The sequence below is a fragment of the Canis lupus genome, chromosome X (genome assembly GCF_048164855.1).
Source record: "Canis lupus baileyi chromosome X, mCanLup2.hap1, whole genome shotgun sequence".
NCBI lineage: Eukaryota > Metazoa > Chordata > Mammalia > Carnivora > Canidae > Canis > Canis lupus.
The window spans coordinates 32199199-32213075 of record NC_132876.1 but is presented as its reverse complement, the minus strand read 5'-3'; the positions used below and the strand labels follow the sequence as shown (position 1 = coordinate 32213075).

The following is a 13877-nucleotide window of genomic DNA, read 5'->3' as shown; positions in this document are numbered from 1 at the left end:
CTTGGGATACTGGTTCCTAAAGGCCAAGTAAAACTAAAGCAGTGACTTACTCAGTAAAGGCAGACTGACACCACATTAGAAGCAGCTGGCAGAATGAACATTTAAGCAGCCCAAGGATGTTGTCCAAACGTTTTGGTTCTCATGGAACAAGAGTAGTGAACCATGATTTGATCTTCTTGGTGGGCAAAATAAAAGCATAAGGCTAATGAAGGCAGAAATGAGTATCCTTCATCCCATTTCAAAATACCCAAGAGATTAATTCAGTATCAAAAGTTTAATTTCTCAAAATGAATAGCTATTTAGTAAAGCTAATAAATACACTTAGCTTCATACTTGAGTGATGTTGATATTTATTGACATCAATGCAAAACAAGCCAGGACTAAAAGTCGCTATTTGACAGGAACAAATATTGGTACAGTTTCCTTCCTGGAGAGGGTATGCACTCAGATCACGAGACCTAAGATTAAAACAAAGACTGGATTGTCAAGAACCAAACGGGTTAAATTTTACTTATTAATATAAAAACTGCTAAAGGCCAAAGGAGATGTTTAAAAATATTCTTTATGCTAAGCTCATGTAAGCAAACAAAAAACTAAAACTAATCCTAAAACTTCAGGACGTAGGATATAGACACGACATGACTATTTAAATTTTTGCACAGGCGAATATGTTATATCCTTCACTGTCCTTGTACTACAATTACATGCTTTTGCATCTACACTACACAAAGTCAACAGTTATCACCAACAATGAATGTAACTAGATCTGAACAAGACTTCACAGTGACTCTGTTCCACTCAAATTAAAATTCAATCCAGGATTTAACAAAACCTTGCTTTTAGAACCAGCTGTCTTTTTTCCCCCTCCTCGTGTCATACCTAATTAAGTCCTCACCTGACCTTTCCCGCCTGCAAATTGCAATGCATGTCCTCTCCCTCATCTTTGCCTGACACTTTAAAATTAATTTGTAGGAACTGCATAAAAAAATGAAATTGAACTTCCAACCCAAACCTGCGATCAGGTTCCTGCTTTGATGCAAAAAAACAAAAAACAGAAAACAAAAAACATACTCCTCTGCAGTGTACCCCACCAGCACAGCGATCCTTTCTCTCTCTCTACTCCTTTGCCCTGAAGGCACTTCTGGATTGCTTAATACATGCTCTTTGGCTGCCTAGACAGTCAGGACATCTAAGGCCTTTTGGACTTATCACTCCTCTCCTCCTTCTTTTCTATGGCTAATACCACTTTCCTGCTTTTTTTCTATTGCTGAATCTCCAGACTTGGTGCTGTCATCAGGTGGACAGAGTCGATTTCGGCTTCGAGCTCCTGGTTGGTAAAGCTGCATTGCTGGGCGATCCTGAAATAAAATTAAATGTTAATGTTACAACATGGCTTCTAAACATTTACAGGGGATTTTCAGAGTCATAAGTTATATATTGATATATACCAAGAACAACTACAAGATCAAAAATGTGAGGGCACAGTACTTGACAGTGTTGATGGTTAATTTGCCTCTGCTTATGTCCTTTCCCCCATCTCCACATAAAAGCAACCATTTTGTAAGTATTATTTTATATGCCTAGGGTACGTCTGCAATAAATCTAATTTTCTTAACCATCTCAAGATGAACTAAATTAGCTTGAATTTCCTTTACTTAGAAACCTCAGCCATTACCTGTCTCTCTTCCCCATAAGTAAATGGACTTTAATATTCACTACCACATAAGAAAAATTTTAGGAGTAAAACAGTAATAAAGAATGCAAAGTCTTACGTGGAGACCTCCCTGAAATTATGAGCTCAGACTCCATGCAACTTGCCACAAACATGATTATTTCTTAATTCACATATAACAACACCCTACCTTGAGACTCTTTAGGTGGCATTTTAGATCTCAAATTCCTAAATAAGTCTCAATAAAGTCATCACATACCTCTGAGTTCAAATAACGTATGTGGTTTATGACATTATGATCCTGGAAAACTTAGATGTATAGCCCTTTTTAGAACAACAAAAAATTGTGTTGAGCCTTCCTTACCCTTCTCCCTGGTGTATGGAAGTTAGCCTTAAAGCATTATTCACAACTGAATAATTCCGGCAAAATATTTCACTATTTTTATAAGATGAAATGTTGAAACAGGTAGGATTTCTGCATAGCATTTAAAGAAATGGATGATAGGGCTCCCACTGTGCAAAGATGGGACAATGTAAACACCAACAAGGACAATAACTGATGATAAATTGGAACACCAAATATTTCTAAATCCACAAATTATTATAGACAAAACCAAACTCACTGATTACCTAGATGTTGCTGGGACACCAACTCATTACTCTGAATGCTGGTACATAAAGGGAGAGGATCAAGTATTTCTCTTGCCCTTCCTGTATAAACTGAATTTTGGGCTAAGAATTTTTTATAATAGATGGATCAGGCTTATAATACCCGAACCTACTGATCAGGTGTTTTTTTCAACTTTATCACCTTAAGAAATTTTAAATCTATAGAAAGGTCGTAAAACTTATACAATGAATACTTAATACCCTTCTCTTAAGATTCACAATTATGAACATTTTGTCACATGCTTCTTCTAACATGTACACATATATACATGTTTTTTTTGCAGAACCATCTGTGAATAAGTTGCAGACATCATGACCCTTATCCCTAAATATTTCAGCTTGGATATCTGAAGAACAAGGACATCCTGTTCCATAACCACAATACAATTGCTATTGATCAGAACATTACACTAGAAAGACAGCCATATGTCATATCTTCCTGATATGATGCAATAGGAAGTACACAACACAATCTATAAAGTATTCTTTTTTTTAAGATTTTATTTTTAAGTAATTTCTATACCAAACATGGGGCTCGAACTCACAATCCTGAGATCACAACCCTGGCTGAGCCAGTCAAGCATACACACCTCCATCTATGAAATATTCTTTTTTAAAAAAAGACTTCTTTATTTGAGAGAGACAGTGCATGAGGAGGGGAGAGGGAAAGGGAAAGAGAGAAGCAGACTCCACGAAGCTTGGAGCCTGATGTGGGGCTCAATGCTATGACCTTGAGATCATGACCTGAGCTGAAATCGAGAGTCTGACACTCTACCAATGAGCCACCCAGGTGTCCCAATCTATGAAGTATTTTTGCCAAAAATTGAGCATAAATATATTCAGGCCTGTAGGTGAGGAGCAACCTATTTTTATGAATAAAGTCTGATTGGCACACAGCCATACTCGTTCTTTTACATATTATCTATGCCTGCCTTCCTACAGAGCTTAGTGGTTCTAGTAGAGACCATATGGCCCACAAGGCCTAAAATACTTACCATCTGGCCCTTTACAGAAAAAAAAAATCTGCTGACCCCTTTCCTAGATATAACTCCTACTTTTCAAGGAAACACGTAAGATAGAGAAACATGTTAAATGATACCACAGGGATATAATTAGTCCATCCAATTTAGAGCCAATACCTCCTCATAACAAACTGGTTTCTGTAGCAAATAAATGGCAGGAAAACAAGAGGGGAGATTGTTTAGATTAAGAGAGACTTAAGGATACAATACAATTTGTGGATCTTGTTTAGAGCCTATAAAGAAGTTAGTGAGACAATTGGGAAAAACACAGTAAGTAGGACATTAAGGAATTATTATTAGAGGATTTTTTTGGTAGGAAAATGCTATTTTTTTGGTATGAAATGTTATTAAGAAAAATAATCTGTTTCTGGTATTGACATATTTAAAGATATGTTTAGGATTGGCCTGAAAATAATCCAGGGGTGCCTGAGTGGCACAGCTGGCCAAGTGTTCAGACTCTTGATTTCAGGTCAGGTCATGATCTCTGGGTCATGAGATCAAGCCCCACGTCAGACTCTGCACTCAGTGTGGAGTCTGCTTGAAATTCTCTCTGCCTTGTTCTTCGCCCCTCCAATTTGTGCTCTCAAATAAATACATAAATCTTTTTTAAAAAGAAAAGAATCCAGTAGAGTCAGGGATGGGGTAGAGAGGTTGGTTGTGAGCTGGTAATTGTTAAAGCTGGGTGATGAGTGTGTCATTATTCTTTTCTGCTCTACTTTTGTGTATGTTTGAAATTTCTACAATAAGTCAATAAAAGGCCCCAACCAAGACTGAAAAAAAGAGTTGCAGATAGTTCAACTTCCCTTTTAAAAAGTCTGTCATAAACAGTGAACTAACCCTTTCCTTTACACTTGCAAGAAAAGAAAAAAAATCCTCGTGAAAATAAACAGATATAACGAAAAGCAGCACCTTGTTTCTTATGCGATCTCTTTTAACCACTTCCTCTTTCTTTTCAGTTTTTTCTGAGCTGCCTACTGATTCTGTACTTTCAGTCTTCTTTCCTTTATCCCGAACCACTTCTTTCTCTTTTTTCATTTCTTCTTCCTTTCTTTTAAAAGCCTTCTCCTTCTCATAGCGCTCCTTCTGCCTTCGTCGCTCTTCTTCCTGCCGCTTCAGCCTCTCCCTCTCCCGAAGGATGCGCTCTTGGTCTCGCTCATAGTCCCGTTCCCTGTAGTCTCTGCCACTCTCCTCTTCGGGCCTGCATGGGAAACAGATCTGAGCTAGCACCCTCAAAGAATGGCTAGTCACACATGTGGGAGTGCTCTGATTAGGGCCTGACCACTACAGGGAGGTGGCACTTTGGGAACAGAGTAAAAAAAAAAAATTCTAGCGTTTGAGAAACAGTATTTAAAAAAAAAAAAATCCTAGCGTTTTGAGAACAGTGTTTTAAAAAAAAAAAAAAAAAGTGCGCACCAGAAGTCATTCACCCAGACTGAGATGCTAGAATATTTTAAACTTTTACTCATCCTCCAACCCCTCAGAATTCAGGTACAAGTCCAGGACATGGCAGTAAAGCTAGCTTGTAGAAACACGTTGAAAACAAGTATACCAAAGAGCCCCCGACTACTGACCTCCTGGGCTTTTCATCTTTAGGTTCGCCATCAGAGCGCTTGGGCAGTGTACAACTCTGCCCACTGGCTCTTTCATCATTCAGATTCTCTTTGTCCAGTTTCTTGGCTTTTTCTCTTTTGTCTAATTCTTTTTCATCTCCTTTTTCTGGTTTCTTGAGTAGCTTTAAAGAGAACAAATTTATTCTTATTTTGAAAGGTGGGACATTCTCGTCTGATTCTACCACGAAAACCATATACTAAGTGTTTTCAATTTAGGCTATAGAAGGCCTCTTTCTGCAGGTACTCTTAAACTTACAGGTGAATAACTAGTGCACAAGAGCAGTGATTGACTAAAAGGATGCTATTAATGTGAAAGTGTTATCCACTCAAAGTGGTTTAATCACTTGTGGCAATAGGATCAAGACTCCTTTGGCTTTAGATGGGTCAACCTTTCAGTGAACCAGGGCACACTTCCAAGTATGCCTTCAGTAGCAAACAAGCATATCGATATGACTTGATGAGAAACTATACCACAAATTTAAAATGCTAGGCAAATTACTACTGGACTTGTAGTACTTGAAATGACAAATACCTTTGTCACCAAAGGAGAGATCCATTGCAAGAATGATTTTGCCTTGAGCCTGAGAATAATATACATATGATGGTATAATCTTAATTTTCATGATTTAAAAATCCAAATACCTCATGGAACAGTGAAGTTCCATCTCTACTGAGCTGAACACTGCTCAATGTCACATATATATACATACATATGTACATACATGTGAGACATATATATATATGACAGAATGCAATTCTAAAATGTGCTTTATCAAGTCCAAATTGCTAACAAAATAGTTTCTTACACCACTGCCACAAACCTCTCTAGAATACCCTCATGTATTGGATATTCAGAGAGATTCTTAGGCAAAGTAGAAGAATTTCAAGTCTCAGAGTGAAGGCATCATACAAATGGTTCATCTCAGGGTGAAGGCATCACACAAGTCACCAAGCAAAAGGCAAAGCACCACAAGACTTAAGCATGAAGTATTTCAGCACATAGCCACTGCAAATGGCAAGTCCAAACTACTAAGGAGGCACCAATGTAAAGTGAGGATTCCATGTACAGGTTTCATTGGAAGTGTTCTTATTTTTCTAATGAACATCTTTGTTAGAAGCCAGGATGTTCATTACTCTATTAAGAACATTAATGAATGTTTCTAGTATGGCTGGCTCTACCTTCTGTCTTGCAGATAGGAAAAGCAAGTCAGGTCACTTGTGGCATGGCAGAGAGAGATCACTAGAAGGACTTAAGATGGGAACCTTTCCACACCACTGCCAAGCACCTTATCGCCAATAATGAGCCCGGGTGAGCCTTGAGGGAACAAACCCTTAACCACACAAACAGCTTAATTTTGATGTGGTAAAAGGAGGAGACCCTGCCACCATCTCTGAGAGATTTTTTCTGACTTTCTCTGAAGTATTAGGTACTAGTACTTCCCTAAGAAGTTTGTTGGAGCAAGAGCTGCTTAAGCCATGCCCTCAAAAGGGAATCAGTAAGGCTGGGATTTTTCTACAAGTTTTCTTCTTCCTACGTGTAATGTGTTAATCAGAATCTGCCACCCACAGATTCCCAGGTAGATGAAAGAAGGTAACATGGAGAATCATGTGAGGGGAAGCATGTAATACAGAATATTTATCCCTAAAACTTCCACAAGGCAGCCAGTTAGGAGAGGCACATGAAGAGAAAGAGCTGTTTAGGCATGGTTGTCCTCTAGCTGTATATTGAAGCTTCTGGGTACCCCGCAGAGCATCAGGAAGTCATCTGGGCCTCCTTCTCAAATAGGAATTTAAAATGGCTCAGATTTTAAGAAGACTCAGTCAGTCTGAAAGAGTTTTCTATAGGTATCACTACCACCACCACCGAAAGGACTTATTAACTAAGACCTGTGTGTGTGACATGATACTAGGTGCTCTGTATCATGTACTTGGTCCTTACATTTTTCTGATTCACAGCTTGTAACAGAAACCTGTGTACCTGAAGACAGTGGAAAACAAACAGATGAGGCAACTTCATGTATCAAATATGAAGGAAAAGCTGAATAAAACCCATAATTCATGCCAGCCAGCCCTAAGCCCTTACTTATGAAGAACTGAGAGAATAATAATCCAAACATGGAACATTCTCAATGATAACGGAGATCTTCACTGAATTAATATCATGTAAATTACTTAATCTGTTTAAATTATCTCAAATTTTTAAAAATACTATTATTAGCATTATAGGAAAGATTCCTATTGGTTCACCTCCCCCCCCCAAAAAAAAAACACAACAAAATCAAGACTATATTGACACCAACACAAGATGCATGCGTACTTAAGGAAGTAGATACGTGCAATTTTTAGCAACATGCGGTCAGTTTAAGTTATTTTCATACCTTAATCTTTGGTTCATCCTTTAATTTGTCCCTTTCTGGAACTCTGTCTATCTTCTTTAGCTTTTCTATATCTTTCCTTTTTCGTTTTTCTTCTTCTTTCCATTTCCTCCTCTCTTCTTCTCTTTGTCTTTTCCTTTCTATTTCTCGCCTCCTTCTTTCTTCTCTTTTTTCTTCTCTCATTCTCTGGAAAGAAAAATCAACATAAGCCTTCAAACAAGATAATCATCACCAAAAACTTAATCCCGAAGGAATGGTGGGCACCCACTAAATTGGATCGTCTTTCCTTCCTACTTTCTACAAAATGGCATTCTACCTCTTTAACCCCCTTCCCACCCCAATGAGAATATGAGCTTAAAGGGCCTGCTAGTCTCAGAGTCTCCCACTGTTGCCTTGCTATATTTCCAGAGGCTTTCAGAAAATCAAAGGAGTCTCTCTGGAACAAGCTAAAGACTCTCTGAATTCACCAAGTGAATCCTTGGTCCAACAACCAGACTGAAGGAGAAGGCCAGAGAGTGAGGCCAATGAGCCAAATCTTTAAAGAATAATGGTAGAAAAAGCAGTTATTCCTCCTCTAGGATCCCAATGCTCATATGTTTACAGATTATGAACCAATGAAATAAAAGTATTGAGAGAACTATAAAAACAAAAGGTTTACCTGCTTGTTTTTCAGGAAGCTCAAAAGTGGGGTTGTCTTTTTAGCTACATAAATGTAAACAGATTATTAATAATACTTATCAACCCCTAGAAAGGATTCCATTTTCTGACATTCCCTGCCAACCACCCAAGGTGGAGAAACTATACCCCTTAAAACAGTTCACAAGTACGTTATCAGAAAGAAGTTTCACAGTATTCTACTTCAATTCTGAAGGTTTAAAATACTTTTTAAAAAGTGAAGTAATTCTAATTAAAACAATTTCTTAAAAGAATAATAGAATTCCCAGTGTCAGTGAGAATTGAGTGCAAAGGACATTCTCTTGTTTTACAGTTGGAAATATAAATTTGTTCAACTGGGAAGAAATTGGAGGAAGGAGCTAAAAATATCTAATCTTTTGACCCCACCATTTCACTTCTGGGAATTTATTCTAAGGAAATTATCAGAGATGGGCTTATACTCTGCATTCATTAATAAAAACTGTTTTAGGGGTGCCTGAGTGGCTCAGTTGTTTAAATATCTGTCTTCAGCTCAGGTCAAGATCTCGGGGTCCCTCAAATAAATGAATAGATAAAATCTTTAAAAACAAAACCATTTTAGAAGAGTAATTCAATTTTTAATATTCTGAACAATGCAGGGTTTTTTAAATGTTTTGAGGTTTGTTTGTTTGTTTGTTTTTTTGAGAGAGTGAGAGCAGGAAGGGGCAGAGGAAGGAGAGAGAATCTTAAACAGGTTCCATGCTCAGTGTGAAGCCCAACACGGGGTTCAATCTCATGACCCCTGATCCTGAGGATCATGACCTGAGCAGAAATCAGGAGTCGGATGATGAACCATGAACCGACTGAGCCACCCAGGCGCCCCGCCTTGTAGTTAGCTTTTTGAAAGCATACTTCCTTTAGATAAATTCCTAGGAGTGGAAATCCTGGGTCAGGGGCTATGCTTGTTTAGAGTTGATAGAGGAGTGACCATTTATTACTAGAAGAGTGACAATTTACTACTAGAACCAATATCCAAATTAGACTTTCTCAAGAAGTTTTCAATTTTGTAGTAACTAAATTTATCTTTTGATATTTTCAGTTCAAATTTTTTTTCAGGAATGTGAGCTGCTTGTTTCTAGAAAATACCAGTTGATCTTCAAAAGCTTACCAACATCTAAAGGTCCCATGAGTCTTCAGATTTTTTCTACTTATATATATGTGGCATTAAAATGGGTCACAGAGAATTTTTCCAATCTTATCAATGGATTTAATATAACCCTGTGAAGCAGGTATTATCACCTGCATTTTACAGTAGAAGAAACAGAGTCTCAGGGAAGTTAGTGCCTTCCCCATGGTCACACAGCTAACAAGTGACAGAAGTGAGATTCAGATAGGTCTTCTGAGGAAAAAGCCATTGTCCTTAATTCCTGTTGCCCACTTACCTATTAATTCTCTATTTTTTGCTTCTATTTCCTCTAGCAGTGTCTCTGGAGTAGATGTCATTTTCTCATTATCTGCAGCATAACTTTCCAAAAATTTTCTATATTCTGGATCTAAATCATTGTTTAAGTAAACAGAAAATATAGCAGACTTAAAAAAAAACTTTCTACATCATGGAAGATTAAAAATAAACCTAAACATACCCACTAGACTATTTAGGGCTTTATTAGTCCCTTACTCTCAGGACTCCTACTCCCTATACCCACTAAGGGAGTCTAATATAACATGGAGTCAGGGATAATCAGACACCACAGGAATGTTAAGTAACTTGCTTTTAAAAGTCACTGTTCCAACTAACCCAGAGTCACACTTACATGAAAACTGAAAGTTGTAGTTATAGGACCTTCACAGTATTACTGATAGCATGTAAGCAATTCCTGTATGGGTAAACCTCACTTTAAATAAACCCAACATAGGAAAATCAGGTTTTCCAGAAAGGTAAATTGAGGTCCTAGATGTTGCACTGGAGCTGATAGTAATTCCTGGAGTTCTTTTTTAGATGCATTTGACATCAGAAAGGGCAACACATCTGAGTCATTCCACTGCTTGTATTTGGAGTTTCTGTGTACCGTGGAGCAAATCATTGATCTAGTCTTCCAGATCTGAATCTATGATATAATCAGTAAGTACCCATGTGTTCAATATTTTCCATGTTTTCTTTATAAAATACCCACTGTGATAAATAATGGAAATCAAACTAGAGGATTCTAAAATATCAATCAGATATAAAACATTACAGCTAAGCTTTGATCCAGCATAACATCACACAGAGCTCAAAATCTGGATCCAGTTTCCTCTACATGGCAATTAGTCCAGTTTTTTAGTTCTGGTATTCCAGTTCAATGTAATTACTATGTGTGCAGTTAACTGCATATTCAAAACCTAAAAAATTTTTACTGGCCACTTCAGCTATTTTATATTAAGTTTTACTTGAGTATAGAAATTTTTCCATCCCAGCTCTCAATGATAAACCTCCCCTCTTTATAAAAATGGAAACCAAAAAAATAATCAGAAAATAGTATGAGACCTCAGAGAGTTGTACTTTGATACATTTCATTTTTCCCCATTGTCTTCTAACCAGAAAACCCAAGGTAATTTACTGCTCAATGGTCAACAATATATTGCTTGATGGTGGAGGAATGAAATGGCACTACCTGGAGAGAACGGGAATTCTACAGGAAACCCACTTCCATTCTAACAATCAAACAAGGCTTTCATCAGTGAGTTACATTTCTCATGAACGTTTTCTGTATGTTTTCCTATTTAAAAGAGTGGCATCTAATTAATTCCCACAAAGATAGTATTTTTTTAAAAAACCCATGGCAATAGCATTATATAACTAGAGCTATACTGTACCATCATCGATAGTCCCAACTTTGGTATCTCTTTTCTTAGTCTTCTTTTTTGCAGCTTTTTGAAAAGGTGCAAATTCTACTATAGCAGGATATTCCTGACCTGTTTAGAAAAAATACCACACTTGCTATAACAAAAAAAAGTAAAAAATTGGATACAAGAGAGTCAACCCACCACTCTCTAGGCCTCCTTTGATGGCAATCATCTGAATAGTCTCTCAATAGGCAGAAATCCCACGGGCACAACTAAAATCAAGGTGTTACCAAAGGAGCCCCAAATTTATACTGATAACATAATGAAAAGACATGACAGGGAAGTAAAATATTCGTTTAAATTCAACTTCTAAAGTGGGATATTTTGATTTGTGGGGGTAAAAAAGTCTACAGATCAATTTTCATTTAAAAAAATACATCAGAGGGGATCCCTGGGTGGCTCAGTGGTTTTGTGCCTGCCTTTGGCCCAGGGTGCGATCCTGGGGTCCCGGGATCGAGTCCCGCATCGGGCTCCTGGAATGGAGCCTGCTTCTCCCTCTGCCTGTGTCTCTGCCTCTCTCTCTTTCTCTCTATGTCTATCACAAATAAATAAAAAATAAATCTTTCAAAAAAATTAAAAAATAAAAAATACATCAGAAATCTCTAGACTAGGCAAATCTATGAAGATACAAAGATTAGTGATTGCCTAGAGCTGGGGCATAGTGGAGGAGAGTGGGGAGTGACAGCTAATGAATATGGGGTTTCTCTTTGGAGTGCTAAATGTATTCTAAGACTAGATTGTGGTGATAACTGCACAACTCTGTGAATGTACTAAAAACCAACTAACTGTACACTTTAAAAGGGTAAATTTGGGGGATCCCTGGGTGGCTCAGCGGTTTAGTGCCTGCCTTGGGCCCAGGGCGTGGTCCTGGAGTCCCGGGATCGAGTCCCACATCAGGCTTCCTGCCTGGAACCTGCCTCTCTCTGCCTATGTCTCTGCCTCTCTCTCTGTGTCTCTCATGAATAAATAAATAAAATCTTTAAAAATAAATAAATAAATGAATCTTAAAAAGGGTGAATTTTATGACATGTGAATTATATCTCAATAAATCTGTTATTAAAAAAATACACCAGGAGACACCAAAAGCACAGGCAATAAAAGTGAAAAATAGATAAATTGAACTACATCAAAATTAAGATATTCTGTGCACCTAAGGACAAAATCAACAGAGTATAAATGCAACCTACAGAATGGGAGAAAATATTTATAAATCATTTATCTGAAAAGGGGTCAATATACAGAATATATAAAGAACTCCTACAGCTCAATAACAAAAAAAAATTTAAAAATGTTCAAAGGACTTGAATAGACATTTCTACAATGATATACAAATGGCCAACAAGCATACAAAAAGATTAAAATATTACCTTACTTAATCACTAGGGAAATGCAAATCAAAATCACAATGAGATATCACCTCACACCCATTAGAACGGTAGCCATTAAAGGAAAAAAACAGAGTATCAAGTGTCGGCAAGGCGTGGAGAAATTAGAACCCTCGTACATTATTGGTAGGAATGTAAAATGGTGCAGCTGCTATGGAAAACAATATAGTGTTCCTCAAAAAATTAAAAATAGAATTACCATATGACCCAGCAATTCCACCTTTGGGTATATATTCAAAAAGAAGTGAAAGCAGAGACTTGAACAGTTATTTGTAAACCCACATTCATAGGAGCATCATTCCCAATAGCCAAAAGGTGGAAGCAACTCAGATGTCCCTCAACAGATAAATGGTTGAAATGTAGTGTGTGTATGTATCTCAGTGTATATATATATATATATATATATATATATATATATAATGGAATATTACTCAGATTTAAAATGGAATTTCTGACACACCCTACAACATGGGTCAACCTTGAGGACATTATGCTAAATAAATAAGCCAATCTTAGAAATGGGGATTTATTGTTTAATGGGTATAGAGTTTCAGTCTTGCAAGATAAACAAGTTCTAGATATTGGTTGCACAACAGTGTGAATGTACTCAACACTATTGAACTATACACTTAAAATGATTAAGAGGGTAAATTTTATTTATATGTATTTTACCACATTTAAAAAACAAACAAAAAAAGGAATCAGGTAGTAACATATGCAGTAACACAAATAAATCTTAAACATGCTAAGTAAAAGAGGGAGTCACAAAGGCTACATATTGTATGATTCTGTTTATATGAAATGTCTAGAAGAGGGAGAAGGGAAGATGACTACTAAAGGTTAGGCTTCTTTTCGGAGTAGTGAAAACATTCTGGAATCACACAGTGGTGATGGTTGTACAACTTTGTGAATATACTAAAAACCACTGAATTTTAGGTCATGTGAGTTATATCTCAATACAAAAAACCAGGTGACTGCTGGAAAAAGGAAATACACCAGATCCCTGCTCTAGAATAATGCCATGAAAAGTATAAAATACCATTATTGGCATATAGACATAAGCCAGAATAGAATAAGTAGAAATGACCAGAAGACATCACAAAGTCGTACGGAGGAAACACGATTTTGGAAATCCTAGTGAATGCAGAATCAGATTAGCTTATTTACTGGTCTATTTGAGAAGGAATAGATAAACAAGACTGGAGTAGAAGGAATTGTGGAAGAGGCTGAAAAAAAGAACCCAGAAGTGAGGCCTGGCTCTGAAGGACTCTGACTACCAGGCTAAGGAATTTGGACTTTTTTCCCCTGCAACTGCTATCTGAAATCACTATTTTCAAAAACATTAATTTCGCGGCAATATAACATGACTGAATTATACAAAATATAATGACTGAATTATACAAAAATGGGGGAAAAAAGGAAAAATCTGTAAGCTTTTGTCTAAGGAATAGGAGGGAAGGACACAGTGTGAAAGATAAACAGATGAACGAGATATTAAATAAACAATAAATTGACAAGATTTATCACTTCTTTAAGTATAAGGGATAAAATAAAGCAGAAAAAGTTTAAACACAACTCAGATTTCCAGGAACACATTGCTATCTGCTGGAATAAAGCTGGAGTGG

General features: G+C 37.1%; 2 protein-coding genes across 4 annotated transcripts in view; one reads left to right on the top strand and one right to left on the bottom strand.

Moving 5' to 3' along the window:
* Positions 1–4268, top strand: part of LOC140628437 (uncharacterized) — a 23664-nt gene extending 19396 nt beyond the window's left edge. Inside the window, exon 8 of the mRNA XM_072817799.1 lies at positions 2626–4268. The gene's annotated coding sequence lies outside the window, so the exon portion shown is untranslated. The remainder of the gene's footprint in view (positions 1–2625) is intronic.
* The window catches only part of UPF3B (UPF3B regulator of nonsense mediated mRNA decay), a 15964-nt gene continuing 2420 nt past the window's right edge, over positions 334–13877 (bottom strand). The window contains exons 4-12 of one of the 3 annotated variants that reach the window (XM_072816116.1): positions 10838–10936; positions 9424–9534; positions 8007–8050; positions 7352–7534; positions 6913–6951; positions 4935–5095; positions 4273–4561; positions 1253–1358; positions 334–460 (exon numbers count right to left, since the gene is read on the bottom strand). In XM_072816116.1, the coding sequence (XP_072672217.1) occupies positions 450–460; positions 1253–1358; positions 4273–4561; positions 4935–5095; positions 6913–6951; positions 7352–7534; positions 8007–8050; positions 9424–9534; positions 10838–10936 (1043 nt within the window). In that variant the 3' untranslated portion in view covers positions 334–449. Of the gene's footprint in view, positions 1359–4272; positions 4562–4934; positions 5096–6912; positions 6952–7351; positions 7535–8006; positions 8051–9423; positions 9535–10837; positions 10937–13877 lie in introns of all 3 variants that reach the window. The other 2 variants (XM_072816115.1, XM_072816117.1) reach the window with 2 other exon arrangements.